We start from the raw sequence: 18,550 nt of genomic DNA on the forward strand, positions 1-18,550 counted from the left end.
AGTTAGCCTTTGAACAGATGTCCACCACCCCTCCCCCACAGTTGCCAGCAACTGAAAGAAACTTTCCTTTTCCCCAACCTGGCCCATTTACTGGCTTTTGAGAGGTGAGCAGCCAGACCCCCTATACATACATTTTGGTAACAGCATCCGATTCTTTACTCCCATACCATACAACCTAACATTCTGAACATTTCTGATAAAATTGTCATGCTATTTTGTTTGTACCATTAATTTTCTTGTGGACAAACATTGTGACAGAGATAACATGAACATCTCAAAGAGATATACTACTTTTATTTCAGTAAACCCAGGATCAGTCTCATTTTACTATCAAAGTTTGTTCAGGTCATATATAATCTTTTCAATTTAAGCCAAATTAAAAAAAAAAAAAGACCAGCCAACCCAGTTCATTACAAAGTTCCCTCAAGTTCCCTGCCTAGGGAATTTTTTTTTTTTAAACATTTATTTGGCTGCATTGGGTCTTAGTTGTGGCATGTGGGATTTTCATTGCATCGTGCAGGATCTTTCATCGTGGCACATGGGCTCCAGAGCGTGCGTGCTCAGTAGCTGCAGTGTTCAGGCTTAGTTGCTCCATGGCATGTGGGATTTTAGTTCCCTGACCTGCATCCCCTGAATTGCAAGGCAGATTATTAACCACTGGGCCACCAGGGAAGTCCCCTGCCTAGGGAATGTTAAACCATACTCCCTCTGAGGACTCCAAGTCCTGAGAAAAAACAGCTCGAATAAAACTCAGGACATCATTTAAAGCAATGATGCCTGAATATCAGGAGAAATCACTAAAGTACCCAAGAAACACTGAAGAAGTGGGCAGGGCTCAAAGGACCCACGCTGGTACCAAGCATGGGTTTAGGACGGACTCCAGGGTCCTCCAGTAGGTGTCCCTGATAGCCTACTGACTACAAGAAAATGTCAACAAAATTCCATTAACAATCAAGAAGGAAAAAGGGAATTTTATTTGAGCCAAGCTGAGGATTATAACTTGGAAGGCTCTCATAAAGCTCTGAGAACTGTTCTGCCTGTTAGAAGTTGAAGGCACAGTTGTATACACATTTTCAAGATAAGGGATAGTTCATCAATATGACATGTTGATCATTTTTCATAAACTTCACCAAGGACATACAGTCCAGGTAACCATGTACAAAGTAAGCAGTAAGTCACCATGACCTTTCACCGAGTTGAGAAAGAACACTACTCTTAAAAAATATCTAATATTTATTTGGCCAGGTCTTAGTTGCAGCATGGGGGATCTAGTTCCCTGACCAGGGATCAAACCCAGACCCCCTGCATTGGGAGTTCTAAGTCTTAGCCACTGGACCACTAGGGAAGATCCCAGAACACTTTTAATAAGTTAGATCACTAGTGTCAGAAATAAAAAAGAAAGTTGACCTTTATGGTCGAGGAGGCACTCCCACCTTTGAGGAGCTGTGGTTTATGTGTAACGCACAGGTACACTGCACATTAGGGAGGGAGGGAGGAAGCCCAAGCAAACAGAAATGTGTTTCTTTCTTGTCTTGCCTTGAAATATAAATTTTATTAAAATATGAACTCCAAGCACACACACACAAGATTATTTTATCTTATTTCTGAAATTTTATCTCCTAGTATTTTTTGTATGTTCACCATATGTCATCACTTCATGTAAAGCTTCAAGTGCACACACATACACAAATGTATGTAGGAATATAATCATACGGTGTAGATTTACAACCAAGGAGGCAGATTTCAGGGGACTGAGTCTGAAATTGTACTGCTACAGTATTTTCATTATAGCTACAGAAATAATCTGGGTTACACTATGGAGTTTTTAACTCCAGTGTAAATTGTGAATATATATCTATTTCAAATACTTTAAGTTGTTTAAATCTAATTTGAAAAGAAATTGTCACAGATGCCATTCAACCTAGAGAACATGATGATGTATACTTAAGGGTCATTATTATGAAGCCCCCAATGCAGTGGGATATGCTTGCATTAATAGAAGGCACATGATTCACTAAGGATTACAAAGAAGATTGGGTTTCCTTACTGGCTCAGGTGGTAAAGAATCTGCCTCACACTGCAGGAGACCTGGGTTCAATCCCTGGGTTGGAAAGGTCCCCTGGAGAAGGGAATGGCTACCCCCTCCAATAGCCTTGCCTGGAAAATCCCATGGACAGAGGAGCCTGGTGGGCTATAGTCCATGGGGTCACAAAGAATCAGACACGACTGAGAAACTAACACTGTAAAAAAAAAAATTACTTTATTCATTTGGATATGAGAAGTATGATACATTCTAATAAACAAAATGGTATCAAAATGCAATTCTAGAGGCCAAATCCGCAGCCTTCACAGATACACTACTGATTCTTTTGATGACTGTCCTCTGTAACACTGTCCCTTCAGTTTCCAAAAATGAGACTAATTTTGAATATTTTATATATACAGTAGCTATTCCCCTTCAACACAGGGAGACCATTGTTCCATCTCCATTTTTTTTCTCCCACATATGCCATCCCTGAAGTTACTTAGCATGCACACATGCAGTAGACAATGCAATATTATGTTCCAGGTGTACCACATAACTATTTTATCAACTGCATACAGGATGAACTAATCACCCCAGTAAATCTAGTAGCCATCTGTCCCAGTACAAAGTTATTATCACTGACTATACTCCTTATTTTGTATATTACACCCTACACTTCATTATGTAACTGTAGACCTGTACCTCTTAAACCTTTCCTACTTCACACACAAGGGCCTCCCTGGTGGCTCAGACAGTAGAGTCGGCCTGAAGTGCAGGAGGCCGGGGTTCCAACCCTGGGTTGGGAAGATCCCCTGAAAAAGGAAATGGCAACCCATTCCAGTATCCTTGCTCCTCCACAGATGGAGGAGCCTGGTGTGCTACAGTCCATGGAGTTGCAAAAAGTTGGACACGCCTGAGCGACTTTTACTTTCACTTTTTCACTTTATTTCACTTCACACACACCTGCCCTTCTGGCAACTGTCTATTTGTTCTATGTATGAGACTATTTTCCTTTTGTTTTCTAAATTCCACATATAAGTGAAATTACGTGCTGTGTCATTCTCTGACTTATTGCACCCAGTCAAATACCCTCTAGAATTGTGTATGTTACTGGAAATGTTAAGATTTTGGTTTTTCTTCACAACTAATATTCCACTATATATGTGTATATATGTGGATGTGTGTGTATATGTATATATATTTTTTTCCCTTTATCTATTTTCTTTATTGATTCATCTACTGGTGGACTTTTGGTAGGTTTCTTACCTTGGCTACTTTAAAAAACATTTTTTTTTAATGTGGAACATTTTTAAAGTCTTTATTGAATTTGTCACAATGTTCTGTTTTATGTTTTGTTCTTTTGGCCTCAAGGCATGTGGGATTACCTCCCTGACCAGGAATTGAACCCATACCTCCTGCAATGGAATTGCGGATTCTAAGCCACTAGACTACCAGGTAAGTCCCTTACCTTGGCTATTATAAATAATGGTACAATGAATGACAAAGTGCATATATATTTTGAATGAGCATTTTTGTTTTCTCTAGGTAAATGCCCAGATGTGCAATTGCCAGATTATATGGCAGCTCTATTTTTAATTTTTTGAGGAGTGGCCATAGTTTGCCATAGTAGCTACCAATTTACAATCCTACCAAAAGTGCTTGAGGGTTCCCTTTTCTCCTCATCTTCACCAACACTGTGACTTGTCCTTTCGATGCCAGCCCATTCTGACAGGTGTGAGGTGGTATCTCATTGTGGTTTTGACTTGAATTTCCCCGATGATTAGTGATGCTGTGCACTGTATCATGTACCTTTTGGCCATCTGTAAGTCTCCTCCTCCATGATGGAGTCTCTCAACCTGAGTAGGGCTTGAATACTTGCACAAGTTTTGTGTCAGGCATTACATTTTAAGGTTTCTTTCTACTATGAATTGTTGGATGATCCCCAAAGCTCAAGTTCTGAATAAAAGCAGTGCCACATGTGTTGGATTTATGTCTGTTTTCAGTATGCCTTTTTTGATGCCTAGTAAGGCTTGCAAATTGGGTATAAGCTTTGCCACATTCATGACATTTGTAAGGTTTCTCTCCAGTATGGATGGTTTTATGTTGAGTAAGGTATGAACGCATTGTGAAAGCTTTGCCACACTCATTACATTTGTAAGGTTTCTCTCCAGTGTGAGTTCTCTCATGACCCCAAAGTTGGGAACGTTGGATAAAGGCCTTATCACAGTCTTTACATTTATAAGATTTTTCTCCTGTATGAATTCTCTGATGTGCCATAAGGCTTGAACGCTGGGTAAACCTTTTGCCACACACATTACATTTGTGTGGTTTCTCTCCAGTATGAATTCTCTCATGACCCCAAAGTTGTGAAAGTTCAATAAAGGCCTTACCACACACATTACACTTGTGTGGTTTCTCTCCAGTGTGCATTTTCTGATGTCGAGTAAGGCGTGACAATTGGGTAAAAGCTCTGCCACACTCACTACATTTGTAAGGTTTCTCTCCAGTATGGATTGTCTCGTGCTGAGTAAGATTTGATCTCATGGTAAAGGCTTTGCCACACACAGTACACTTGTATGGTTTCTCTCCGGTATGGATTTTCTTGTGTTTGTTAAGGCTTGACCGCTCGGCAAATGCTTTGCCACATTCATTACATTTGTAAGGTTTCTCACCACTGTGCATTTTCTCATGACTCCAAAGGAGTGAATGCTGGATAAAGGCCTTACCACATTCACTACATGTGTAAGGTTTCTCTCCAGTGTGCATCCTCTGATGATTTTCAAGGTGTGAGTTTCTACTAAAGACCTTGCCACAGACATCACATTTATATGGTTTCTCTCCTGTGTGCACTCTCTGATGTGTAGTGAGATTAGAACCCTGGTTAAAGGCTTTGCCACACACATTACATTTGTAAGGTTTCTGTCCAGAATGGATTCTCTTGTGATTTCTGAGGTTTGAGCTTTTGCTAAAAGCCTTCCCACAGTCATTACAGTTGTAAGATTTTTCTTCAGTGTGTGTTCTCCTGTGTTGTGTGGGTAACACAGTAGGTTCCACAGTAGGAGGAATTCTATGAAGTGGGGAAACTGAGGAACCACTGTTAACTGACTTCTCAACTTGAGGGCCTCTATACATTTTCTCCTCAGTTGGAAATCTCTGCAGTTCAGCCACCTGCGCCTGCAGCCTTGCTCCAGTTCTACTGTCCAAATACTTTATATCTTTGCTTCCATCAATGCTCATGTTATTTTTCACTGTTAACCAACTTCTTATGAATGGCTTGTCATGCATGAAATATTCATATGTATTACTTCTTACAGAAACACTCTGAGGAAAATTAATTAAGGATTTATTATCCTGATCTCTCTGACTGAGATTTTTGTTATGGGTCAAAAGCACTTTTTTGTCATTTCTTGCATCATATCCCCACTCACTCTCACTCTTCTGCATATTTTCACAGACTTCCTTGAGGTCAAAATCCTTGATGCCATGGTTTTCATTTCCATATAATTCTACTAAATTAATGTTCTCTCTTGGTGATAATTTGTTAATTGCAAATCCAGCAGAAAGGATTCCTATAAGATAATCTGGAAAATAAATATATTGAATTACATAATTATACAAAAAATGTGTTTAATAGCATGTGGCGATATAAGAAAAAAAATATTTTAAAAAGTCTATATATCACAATGGGTTTCCCAGGTGGCGCTAGTGGTAAAGAACCCACACGCCAATGCAGGAGACATAAGTGATGTGGGTTTGATTACTGGGTCAGGAAGATCCCCTGGAGAAGGGCTTGGCAACTCACTCCAGTATGCGTGCCTGGAGAACCCCATGGGCAGAGGAGCCCGGTGGGCTACAGTTCATAAAGTTGCAAAGAGTCAGACACAACTGATGCAACTTAGCAGGCATGCATGCATGCAACCCATGATAAATCTAGCAGGTTAAGTTAATAAATAACCACAATTATGCCAAATAACAGTTTCTGGCATTCTAAAGGGTCTTCCATAAAAACAGAAGAAAGAATATATATTCCAGAAGGAATATATTATAGGAAAAGTGAAATATATTTTGAGAATTACTGAAGTTTGTCTATCTTCTGAGAAGTTCTCTCAAGGATATAAAATGTGAAAGGGAACAAACAAAACAGTCCTAAGGTCAGGACAACAGAGAACTTGATATGTATTAATTGAAAACCAAGAGAGATCAAGGGGAAAGATGACTCTTGAGAGAGCCATCTCAGTCCCTCTCCAACTAAAGCATCAAAATGGTCAGCAGTGTCCCATTATAAAATAGAAAACAGAATGTTGTAGGTCACAACAAAGCCCTTCCTCAGCTCTGAATGAGCCACAGCATCACGGTGGAATGGAGTTTAAACTTTTATATATTTGAACAAAAGAGTGACAAGTTTGAGTGTATGGGATGGATCTCCTTTGAGATCCGCTAAGAAACAAACTGTTATTTTTCTACAGATAATTCCCACTTAAGGAGAATTTCCCAAGCAATATTTAATGCAGCAGTTTACTCTGTGCCCACTTGAGCTCCTATCTGTATTCACATCTCAATCTATTCATACTTGTCTGATTTTCCCCGATTTTCACTTTGCCTTCCAAAGTCCAGGGCTCTTTCCCTTGCTCTAAGATGAAGATAACTTTCAGCTTATAAGAGATTTCAATTCATAAAGTAAAATGGGACATGACATGCTAGGCTATTACAGAACACATGCCCAGCTCTTTGTTCAGCTAAGAAAGAAAATTATAGATGGGTCTAGAAATGCATCATAAAAATTAGTCAACTGACTGCCTCCTGAAGTTTTAGATTAAGTAGGGTCAGGAAAATCCACTGCAGAAGGGATAGGCTACCAACTCCGGTATTCATGGGCTTCCCTGGTGGCTCAGACAGTAAAGAATCTGCCTGCAATGTGGGAGACCTGGATTTGATCCCTGGGTTGGGGAGATCCCCTGAAAGGGATAGCAACCCACTTCAGTATTCTTGCCTGGAAAATCCCATGGGGTCGCAAAGAGTCAGACACAACTGAGCCACTAAGCACACCACAGCATGCTGTGCAAATTATCTAATTAACTTTTAAGAACTACTGAATCAAAAACACAAGGGTGGAAGCACAGAATGAGATTTTTTAAAAAATGTGCTGTAACGCTTTCTGACTACTAATATTCTGCAACCACCATTGATCAAGCATGAATGCCCAACTTCTGACAAAATGAGAAGTTATAGAGTGATAAGCCATGTCATGAAGCCTTTTCATTCTGAATCCAAACAGCTTCAATCACTCTCTTAAGAACAGGGATTTGAAACTTTAACAAGCATGCCAGGGGATTCCAAGTTTGAGACTCAGAAGGGAAAACTCAAAAGATACATAGAACTAGTTACCAACTTCCGGAGAGAAGTTATCATCACCCAGGGAGACCAGGTTCCTGTAGGTCTCCAGCATCACGTCCCTGTAGAGGGCCCTCTGAGAAGGGGCCAGGCATTTCCACTCCTCCTGAGAAAATTCAATGGCCACATCCTTGAATGTAAATAGTCCCTGAAAGGAAAGCACATTTGACCAAGTGGACAAGGAGCAAGCTCTGAGTCTGACAAAATTACAGAAACAAACAGGTGTAAGGATTGACTTGGCTGGAGCGAATGTCCTGACCGATTTGTAAGATAATTTTGAGCAAGTTACTTTTCTCAAATTTTTTTAAACTGAGGTGAAATTCATGTAACATAAAGGTAGCTATTGTAAGGTACCATTCAGTGAGTGGCATTTAGTACCCTCACAATGTTGAACAAACACTTGCCTATTTAGTTCAAAAACATCTTATCATTGTTAAAGGAAATTTACCCATTTAACAATCTCTTCCCGTTCCTCTTTGCCCCCCAACCCTGTATACCATAATGCTTACTGTCATTATGCATTTACCTACTTGTGATATTTTCATATAAATGCAATGGTACGAAATGTGAGCTTTTCTGTGTGGCTTCTTCCACTTACAATGGTTTTTTCAATTTATCCATGATATGGCATCAGTACTACATTCCTAAAGTATTCCTTTTTCAGGGCTGAATAATAATTTAATTCTATGACTACAACACATTTTATATATCCACTCATCCCGATGGCCATTTAGTTTGTTACCACTTCTTTCCTAATTTTAACAGTTCTGCTGGAACTTTCATGTACAAGTATATGTGCAAATACCTATTTTCAACCTTTTTTTTTTTGCCTGCACCTTGTGGCATGTGGGATCTTAAATTTTAGTTCCCCAACCAGAGATTGAACCTGTGCCCCCTACAGGGAAGTGCAGAGTCTTAACCACTGGACCACCAAGGAAGACCCTTTAATATTTTTTATTTGTTTAAACACAGTTCTCCCACTTTCCTTTAGTTCTTTGTGGCTTCCCGTAGCTCTCTAAGGATGTTTAAGATGCTTGATTTAAAATCTTTACTTAGAACTTGCAAATTCTGTTCCTCTTTACAAACACCATCATTAACGCAGTAATCATGCTTAAGCTCTGGTGAAAGAAATGGCAACCTGCTCCAGTATTCTTGCCTGGAGAATCCCATGGACAGAGAAGCCTGGCAGGCTACAGTCCACAGAATCGCAAAAGAGTTGAACACAACTTAGTGACTAAACAACTACAACAACAATAACATGCTTAAGCTGCTCAATCTGGAGAAATCCTTAGGCATCTGTACTGAAGCTGGCCTGCTCAAAAGCAGCCACTGTGAAATCTTTTGTAACAGTCACAAATGTGAAACCCTTGTGTCTTCATGAAGAGAATGATCCAATGAGGATGTAAAAAGGAAAATCACCTCTATGTTTACTAAAGTGAAAATAACTCCAACATGTATGGCTTGTGAAAATTTAAACTTGCACAATAAATACCATAAGAAAACATTTACCGAAAAATATTTTCTAAAATCACATTACAATATAAGATGCATTTTTATTAAGATTTGGGTTGAGAACAAAGAGTTGTTCCTGATGGAGACATTAAGTGATGCTGGAAGATGTGACAGAGAAAGGGATATTTTACTTAAGCCTCTAATCTGCATCACTATGTGGAGTTGAATCATAAGTGTATATACATGAGATGTTTAATACAAAAAAAAATAACACTATTTGTTATGGTGATCTGTGATGTCTGATGTTATGACTATAACTTGCTGAAGGCTCAGATGATGGTTAGCATTCTTTTTTTAGCAATATACAACACTGAACAACTATAATGGTAGAATCAGATCATGGCTCCAGGCTTTCTGATGGCAGAAAGTTCTGCTCCTATGTCTTGGCTGAATTATAACCATTTTAATCGAAAACACCTGCTACATGAGAGTCCCTACTGGAATACCTGGGTCTTTCAGCCATGAATGTGGTATGAATTATATAGAGAGCTTTTCCTGTTAGGCAATTAAGTTAATTCCATTTTTTACAACTAATTATGTACTAAAACATGACTTCCCAGGTGGCACTAGTGGTAAAGAATCCACCTGCCAATGCAGGAGACATAAGAGACTCGGGTTCAATCCCTGGATTGGGAAGATCCCCTGGAGAAGGAAATGGCAACCCACTCTGGTATTTTTGCCTGGAGGACATGGACAGAGGAGCCTGGCAGCTACAGTCCATGGGATCGCAAAGAGTCGGACACAACTGAAGCAACTTAGCACAGCACATGTACTAAAACACCCTCTTCTACATCCTGTTTCCATTTTGGAACTTCCCATTTTAAAGTACTGATATTTTAGAGTCAGAAACACAATGATTCACTCAACTTCAAATGCCTTCAAAAGCATGTTTCCCCATATAAGTCTTCCTTTCAGACTTCAGGTATTGTGAGCATTGGAACATCACTTATCATATGTAGTCTCTTTGACCCTGGTTTACATGGAGCTGAAAGGGCTTGCAGAAGGGTTCTCTGAACAATCCTTACTGGCCTACCTCACTGACACCACAGAGCCTACTCCTACCTCCAATCCACGTCTGAGTACAAAACCTTTCACAGGAGGATCGCCTAAAAGGACCCTCTTCCCAAATGCAAGGTCACTAAGTCACACTGAGGAGGAAATCTGCAGGGAGATGAGAGGAGATTCAGGGAATGCCCTGTGTGTGATTAAATATTTGAGGCAGGAAACTTCATAGAGAAGTTTAACAAGTCCAATTCATGTCATTTTAGGAAAGAGTTAACATCAACAAAGAATATGACTTTTACCTGGGAAAGGGCCATCCCTTCTCCTTTCTTTCCTCTTCCTCTGAGCTTCTTTCTCAGGTAAGATTATTCTGTGTGACAAAAAAAACAAACAAACACATCTTTTAATGTTTAGGATCAACAAACCTCCCTCCCCTGCCACAAGTATCCACACAGAAAGAAACTTCCTCTGGGGGAAAGAAGGTCCCCAGTGACTGGAGGGATCGGAGACAATGAACTCCTATCAGGAGACCAATATGTGAGTTTTCACCCCTTTCTTCAACCCTTTCTCCTGCTGGAACCCTCACTCTGCTGCAACTGCACCGTCCTTTGTCCATATGACATTCAGCCAAAGGAAACTGTCTCCTCCCGGTTCCTGGCTCCTCCCTGGGCAGCCAGCATCCAAGGACTGGCTGATGCAGGATAAGATGCTTATCCATCCAACAATCTGGGTTTCCTTGGTGACTCAGACATTAAAGAATCTGCCTGCAATACAGGAGACCCAGGTTCGATCCCTGGGTCAGGAAGACCCCCTGGAGGAGGGCATGGCAACCCACTCCAGTATTCTTGCCTGCTTAATTTTTTGTTCATAATCTCTGCCTTCAGTAAAATATACTTTATATTTTTTTACGACAAATGTCATAAACCAATAAATACTGTTTTTTGCACTTAGTTACTGTGCTCCAATGTTTATGTGAAGACTGTAATTCAACAATTATTCTAAAGCCACACTAGGGCTTCCCTGATGGCTCAGTGGTAAAGAATCTGCCTGCCAGTGCAGGAGAAGTGGGTTCCATCCCTCGGTCAGAAGATCCTCTGGAGAAGGAAATGGCATCCCAGTCCAGCATTCTTGCCTGGAGAATCCCATGGACAGAGGAGCCTGCTGGGCTACCGTCCTTGGGGTCGCAAAGAGTCAGACATGACTGAGCAACTGAAGAACAACAACAAAGTCACTTTAACTTTTTTTTTTCTATTTTGTTGAAATATAATTGATGTACAATACTATGTTAGTTTTGAGTATACTACAGAGTGATTTGACATTTTCGAACATTATTAAATGATCACAATAAGTCTTAAGAAAAAGACTTCATGTTATGATACAGAGATAGACACAAGCTAAGAGAAAAGTTACGTCTTTATCTCTGGGCCTATGCCCTCTGCCCTTAAGTTTTTCATAATTGTTGGAGGACTGCAGCACATTTCAAATTCTCATTGTAACTGGCCACTCATCCCAGAAAACCACCAGATGCAAAAACAAGACCAACTTTGTAAATTATTTCTCTCAGAGGATCTCATTTGCTCAGACTCAGAAAACCGGGTCTACTTTACTTCTCCATGTTACAGGTGGTGCATGCGTCTCACAGGGGAAGGGATTTACCAAGTTACTTTGAAGAAGTCTGAGTTGAGTGAGCAGAACTGAGTGTAAGTGGTAGCCTTACACTTTTATAGGTTTAAGTAGGAAGAGTTTATCCTATTTGCAGATTACCTTATTTATTTCTGAGCGAGAGAGGCTTCTTTTTCAGGGTTTAATGAAAGACAAACATTTTATTCCTCTACTGTAGAAAAAAACAGAATAAAAAATGCAAGCCACATCAATCCAGCCCATCCTTCAACATCTGCAGAAAAAGGATGAAGGGGATGAGCAAGGAACATCTATTCAATTCTTAGCTGGAGACTTCAGCTCAGAGCTCACTAACTTAGCAGATCTTTTAAGGGAAGAATAAAGTTGTTAAATACCAAAGTAACTGGTGAATCTAGGTTTTGAGTTTTAAAAGATTATCAACATTCATAATCACAGGCCTAGTGAAATACTGTAAAGTTATTTACCAGACATCAAAGAAGAGCTCCAAGTTAGGATATAAAGCACATAAACATCATAATGTGAGCAATCAAATTAAGAGGGAAAATAATCTGTAAATTTAAAGGAGAGGAAAGCAGTACCGTTAACAATGGCCATTTTAGCAGGCTTCCTTGGTGGTCTAGTGTTTGGGAGTCTGCCTGCCAGTGCTGGGGATATGGGTTTAATCTATGGTCCAGGAGGATCCCACATGTCTCAGGGCACCTAAGCTGGTGCACACAACTACTGAAGCCCGCAAGCTCTAAAGCCTGTGCTCTGCAACAAGAAAAGCCACTGCAATGAGAAGTCCAGTGCACCATGAGTAAGAGTAGCCCCTGCTTGCCAAAACTAGAGAAAGCCCTTGCAACCAAGGAAGACCCAGCACAGCCAAAAACAAAAATAAATAAGTTAATTTTTAAAATAGTCATTTAAACAAAAGCACCATGTGTTGAAAGAAATTCGTCTTCCATTTCTCGGAGGAGGACCTAGAAGTGACTGAGTTAAGCCTCTGCCTTCTGGTTGAATACGGACTGCAAATAGAATTATTATCTGATTCCAACACCTGGTTTTGCAACTCTCATCTCTTCTGCATAATTTAGACAAGTCAACACATTTTATAAAAATTAGGTTGTAGAGCCACAAATTCACTACTTCAGAACTTAACACTCCATACCCAATCTACTCAATACTCACCTAGGTTTGGGTACCCCCGCTTTCTCTAATACTATGTGCTTTTTTCCCTCTGTATATCTCCCTGGATCCTTCTGTTTCTCTTCTCCTTTGCCCATTTCTGCGTTTCTTTCTCTCTTTTCTGTGCATCATTTTGTTTCCTTCTTTTTCTATTCCTCCTCCCACAGATTGGCCTCGCCCTGTTGCAATACCTGACGTTCTTCCTGCACAGTATTTCTGATGCCTCACTAGTTGCAGAAACTTCTGCCTCAGTATTCCCTTTCCGCTCTCCTTAGAGGGAGGTCAAGGATGATCCATCCTCCAGGAGTGAGGACTTGTCAGAACGAAATCGGGCCGAGGAGGGTGAGGTCGGGCAGGGGAGCCGGGAATCGGATAGAAATTAGAAAGGGAGTCAGAGCAGGAAAACAGCGCTGCAGGAGGTCAGCGTCTATACGGACCGAAGGCAGAAAGTTGGGGCCGGTGCCTGCCTTAGAGCGATTTTAACAGGAACCGGGCCCAGACTGCCGGGACCGAAAGAGTTTTCAGGTGACGCCGCAACAGGCGAAATGAAAGGACTCAGAGCGAGAGCGACGGCCGCGTTCAGGGGTTTTAACTTACTGGGAGCCGCTCCGAAACCCCGGTCTGGGGCCGCGATGCCCGAAGAACGCATAGCGCGGTCACCAACGAAACCAAGACTTTCTCTTCCGAGTGTACCCGTTGTTCCGCGGAAATCACTTCCGGCTCTTCAGGGAACTGCGCGTGCTCACTGGGGCGGGGCGGGGCGGGGCTGTGGCTTTCGGGTGGATGGAGGGGGCCTCCGCCTGTGGTCCTCGGTCTGGTCCTCGGACCGGCCCCTGGGAGTTTCTGGTCTGCTCCTCTTTCTTCTGGACAGGTTTCTGTACTTTGGATCCTCTGCACTTGTCTGCTGTCCTTTGAAGCCAGGCCTCGGTGCAGAATTAGAGATGCACAGTCCACTTCTATTAGAAGCTGAAAGTTGAGAAACAGAAAAACGTGGTGGGCTGCAGTCCATGGGGTCGCAGAGTCGGACACTACTGAGCGACTAACACTTTCAGTCTCCCCCACCCCCGCACCCACTTACGTGGAAAGAGCCAGCAGATGAAGAAACTGGATCCTCTGAGCAGCGAGGATGCAGGAGCCCTGGACCTAGGGCGGGGCTTGGCGCTGTGGGCGGAGTTGGATCCCGGAACTTGAGACCTCAGGCAGTTACACGTTTTCGAAAGTGAAAGTGAAGTTGCTCAGTCGTCTCCGACTCTGCGATGCCAAGGACTGTAGCCGGCCAGGTTCCGCTGCCCATGGGGATTCTCCAGGCAAGGATACTGGAGGGGATTGCCATTTCCTTCTCCAGGGGATCTTCCGGACCCGGGGATCGAACCAGGGTGCCCTGCATTGCAGGCAGACTCTTTACCCTCTGAGCCACCAGGATTATTTATTTTAAATTTATGTATTTATTTTTGACTGTGCTAGGTCTTCCTGGCTCCTTGGGCTTTTCTGTAGTTTCCTTGTGTGGGCTTCTCCTTGCAGTGGCTTCTGTTGTTGCCAAGCCTGAAATCTAAACCTTTCTGGCTTTAGTAGTGGTGGTGCAGGGGCTTAGGTGCCCTGTGGCATGTGGAATCCTCCCTGGTCAGGGATTGAACCCTTCTCCCCTGCATGGGAAGGCAGATTCTTAACCACTGGACCACCAAGGAAGTCCCACAGCTTTTTATTTACTTAACCAAAAGCTTGGATTTTAGAGCAGGTGATGGACACTGGTAGTGTGACAGGAAATGCAGAATTGTGCATGTGGAAAATGTGCAATTTTATACTCACTTCCCTCCTGGGCTTCCCTTGTGGCTCAGCTGGTAAAGAATCCGCCTGCAATGTAGGAGACCTGGGTTCGATCCCTGGGTTGGGAAGATCCCCTGGAGAAGGGAAAGGCTACCCACTCCAGTATTCTGGCCTGGAGAATTCCATGGACTTTATAGTCCATGGGGTCGAAAAGAGTCCAACACAACTGAACGACTTTCACTTCACTTTCCCTCCAGAGTATAATTTAAACTTCTGTTTCCCATTCACTTGGAGGCATCAGAAACTAAGTGAGGAAAAATTTCAACCCTAAATATGTCATTGTCCAAAGGACGCCTTTGGAGATTGTGCACAAGGAGTAGGCTACAGTCAGGCACTTGAGAAAGAAGCTTTAGGAAGGAATTCAACTATATATATATATATATATATATATATGCAGTATAAATTTTTTTTCTTTGACTTGTATCAGGCTAGTGGATTTAAAGAATAAGACCATTTCGATAGAAATTTCCACTTCCCAAATATCAACTGTTAATGTTATCTTCACTGTAGTTTTGCTGCTTATTAACTTTTCTTATGCACTTTGGCATATTTCTGAATGATTTATCAGTTGAGAATAAACATACCTCCTTTGTCCAAGGCTCTGGTGGAAAACTCCAAAAACCTTTGGAATTTCCACTAACTGAACACTGTGCTCTACAGCAGAAACTGATACAACATTGTAAATCAACTACCCTTCAATTAAAAATAAAAAACACGATTGGAGTTTCCTGAATGACAGACGTGTTTTTGTTATTATGTTAATAAGGCAACTTTGAGTGGGGATTCCATACAAAATTTTGGAATAGGAGCTTGGACCCCAGAAAAACCAACCAGGTTATGAGAGAATTGTAATATTACACAGTGGTGAAGCTCAATGAACTAGAGGTATATATGTAAGAAGAAAATCTTCTTGAAAACAATTGGGAGAAAAGTCATGATACAAAATTAGATAGCATAAAGACATGTATATAAACATTTTGCACTCACAGAAAATAATATTTAGAGTTAAAAGTATGTATGTGTTAGAATTTCTAAAAACGCTTGGGAAAGACAAAGATCAAGTTATAGTTGTGTATCAGATACATATGTGATCAAATGAAAATGCAAAGTAAACAGGAAATAAATTTCTCTTCCGGTCTTGTGGATGAGACCTGCCAGGTCAATTCCCATGGACACCCATGATTAGATCTCATGTGATTGCATTATATTGGATATCAGAGGGAATGAAAAGCCCAATGAAACAAGAAGGCATCTTGAAACCAAAGCAGGGAGGCAAGGATCTTTAGGTAATCAATGAATCAGTTTATTGTGGGGTGACTGACTCCAAGAGCCTGATCTAGATCAGGGCGACAGTGATAAGATGAAATTTCACAGCTGCCCTCCACACTACCCCAGAGCCATTCTGACAACTCTACAGTTAACCTAGGCTATCTGGGTAAATGCTTGGAAGCAGAATAAATTTTCCTAAAATTTATGAATGGGTTCTGTCTCTTCTAGGATCATCACATAGGAGAGGGAACAGATAAAGCATCCATTTGTTCACAATGGAACTAATTCAGTAGCATCTCTGTTCTCCTGTTTTGACAGATGTTTACTGATGCAACTTTCATGAAAATTTTGGGTTTCATGGTATATTGGTAGTGCTCAAAAGTTTTGTGAGCACTCCATGGCTTGTGAAACTGTGACCTCATTTCAGATGGAATCTAAAATTTTAATCTAAAGAATGAATGCTATAAATGGTACAGTTTGCAGAATATCTCAAATATTACCCATGAAAATAAAAAACTTTACATCACCAAAAACAGACCTACATGGCATGTTTATAGAATTATGTTGTCTCTAAAAGAGAGGGCTTCCCTGGTGGTAAAGAACCTGCTTGCCAATGCAGGAGATGCAAGAGACGCGGGTTTGATCCCTGGGTTAGGAAGATCCCCTGGAAGAGAGCAGGGCAAACCATTCCAGGTTTCTTGCCTGCAGAAGCCCATGGACAGAGGAGCCTGGCAGGCTACAGACCACAGGGTCACAGAGAGTCAGAGTCGGCTGAAGCAACTTATCGCACATGCATGCCCCAAAACTGGAAGGAACCCAAATGTCCAACAAATGGTGGATAGATAAACAACCACTAGTCAATCTGTAAAACTGAATGGCAGTCAGCAATGAAAAATAATAAACTCTTACTCTGTGCAAAAACATGACTGAATACCAAAGGCATTACGCTGAGTGACAGAAACATACAAACGGATAGTATTCAGCCTTAGAAAGAAAGGAAATCTTGTCACATGCTACAGAATGGATGCACCTTGAGGACATAAACCATAGCAAACTATGCCAGTCACAATAACACAAGTATCATATGATTTCACTTACTGAAATATCTAGAGTAGTCAAATTCATAGTTACAGAAATAGTAGGATGGTAGTTACTGGGGACTGAGGGGAGGGAGACCCAGAGAGTAATTTAATGGGTACAGAGTTTCAATTTTTCAAGGTGAAGAAAGTTCTAGAGCTCTGTTGCCTAACAATGTGGATATATTTGAGCTCTGTGAATGTGTGTGCGTGTCTCTGTGTTATCACTATTTTTTTTATTACCATTATACTTATAGTTAACTTCCGATGGTTTAGTCGCTAAGTTGTGTCTGACTCTTGCAGTCCTCAGGCTCCTCTGTCCATGGGATTTCCCAGGCAAGAGTACTTGAGTAGGTTGCCATTTCCTTCCCCCAAAACATTACTGTTTACTTTGTTACTAAGTGATACGGAAATAAGACGACAAAGGCTAAAATAGATTTCTGAAACTTTAATTTCATTTTTGTTACATAAAAATTATATACATTTATATGCTGAGACTATATGATCCCAGTGTAAAATGCAAATCAAAACTATATGGAATTAAATACAATAATATATAAAGCCAACAACAATATATATATGAGATTTAATATCCTCTATGAAACCATGGCAAATTGAAATCTATGAAGCAGGAGAAATCTAAAAGTAGGTACATAATGACCCAGCAATCCCACTGCTGGGCATACACACTGAGGAAACCAGAAGGGAAAGAGACATGTGTACCCCAATGTTCATCGCAGCACTGTTTATAATAGCCAGGACATGGAAGCAACCTAGATGTCCATCAGCAGATGAATGGATCAGAAAGCTGTGGTACATATACACAATGGAGTAGAACAGTCTTATGGACTCTGTGGGAGAGGGAGAGGGTGGGAAGATTTGGGAGAATGGCATTGAAACATGTGAAATATCATGTATGAAATGAGTTGCCAGTCCAGGTTCGATGCACGATACTGGATGCTTGGGGCTGGTGCACTGGGATGACCCAGAGGGAAGGAATGGGGAGGGAGGAGGGAGGAGGGTTCAGGATGGGGAACACATGTATACCTGTGGTGGATTCATTTTGATATTTGGCAAAACTAATACAGTTATGTAAAGTTTAAAAATAAAATAAAATTAAAAAAAAAAAAAGAATACATTTGAATCAGTTCTAATGAGGTGGATGAAACTGGAGGCTATTATACAGAGTGAAGTAAGCCAGAAAGAAAAACACCAATACAGTATACTAACGCATATATATGGAATTTAGAAAGATGGTAACAATAACCCTGTGTACGAGACAGCAAAAGAGACACTGATGTATAGAACAGTCTTATGGACTCTGTGGGAGAGGGAGAGGGTGGGAAGATTTGGGAGAATGGCATTGAAACATGTAAAATATCATGTATGAAACGAGTTGCCAGTCCAGGTTCGATGCAAGATACTGGATGCTTGGGGCTGGTGCACTGGGACGAGGGATGGAATGGGGAGGGAGGAGGGAGGAGGGTTCAGGATGGGGAACACATGTATACCTGTGGCGGATTCATTTTGATATTTGGCAAAACTAATACAGTTATGTAAAGTTTAAAAATAAAATAAAATTTAAAAAAAAAATAAAAAAAATAAAAGTAGGTACATAAGAATAAATACACAAGGTCAAGAAACC

At 41.0% G+C, this 18,550-nt stretch overlaps 1 protein-coding gene across 3 annotated transcripts in view; it reads right to left on the minus strand.

The window, feature by feature from the left end:
* Positions 1–13,909, minus strand: part of LOC102391712 (zinc finger protein 677) — a 25,865-nt gene extending 11,956 nt beyond the window's left edge. For 2 of the 3 annotated variants that reach the window (XM_044931555.2, XM_044931556.2), the window contains exons 1-4: positions 13,815–13,909; positions 13,334–13,702; positions 10,234–10,301; positions 7,412–7,565 (exon numbers count right to left, since the gene is read on the minus strand). In XM_044931555.2, coding sequence (XP_044787490.2) covers positions 7,412–7,565; positions 10,234–10,248 — 169 coding nt within the window. In that variant the 5' untranslated portion in view covers positions 10,249–10,301; positions 13,334–13,702; positions 13,815–13,909. Of the gene's footprint in view, positions 1–274; positions 5,608–7,411; positions 7,566–10,233; positions 10,302–13,333; positions 13,703–13,814 lie in introns of those variants that run through there. The other variant, XM_045163341.1, reaches the window with a different exon arrangement.
* Positions 13,910–18,550: the final 4,641 nt, after the last annotated feature.

Source organism: Bubalus bubalis, chromosome 18 (genome assembly GCF_019923935.1).
Source record: "Bubalus bubalis isolate 160015118507 breed Murrah chromosome 18, NDDB_SH_1, whole genome shotgun sequence".
NCBI lineage: Eukaryota > Metazoa > Chordata > Mammalia > Artiodactyla > Bovidae > Bubalus > Bubalus bubalis.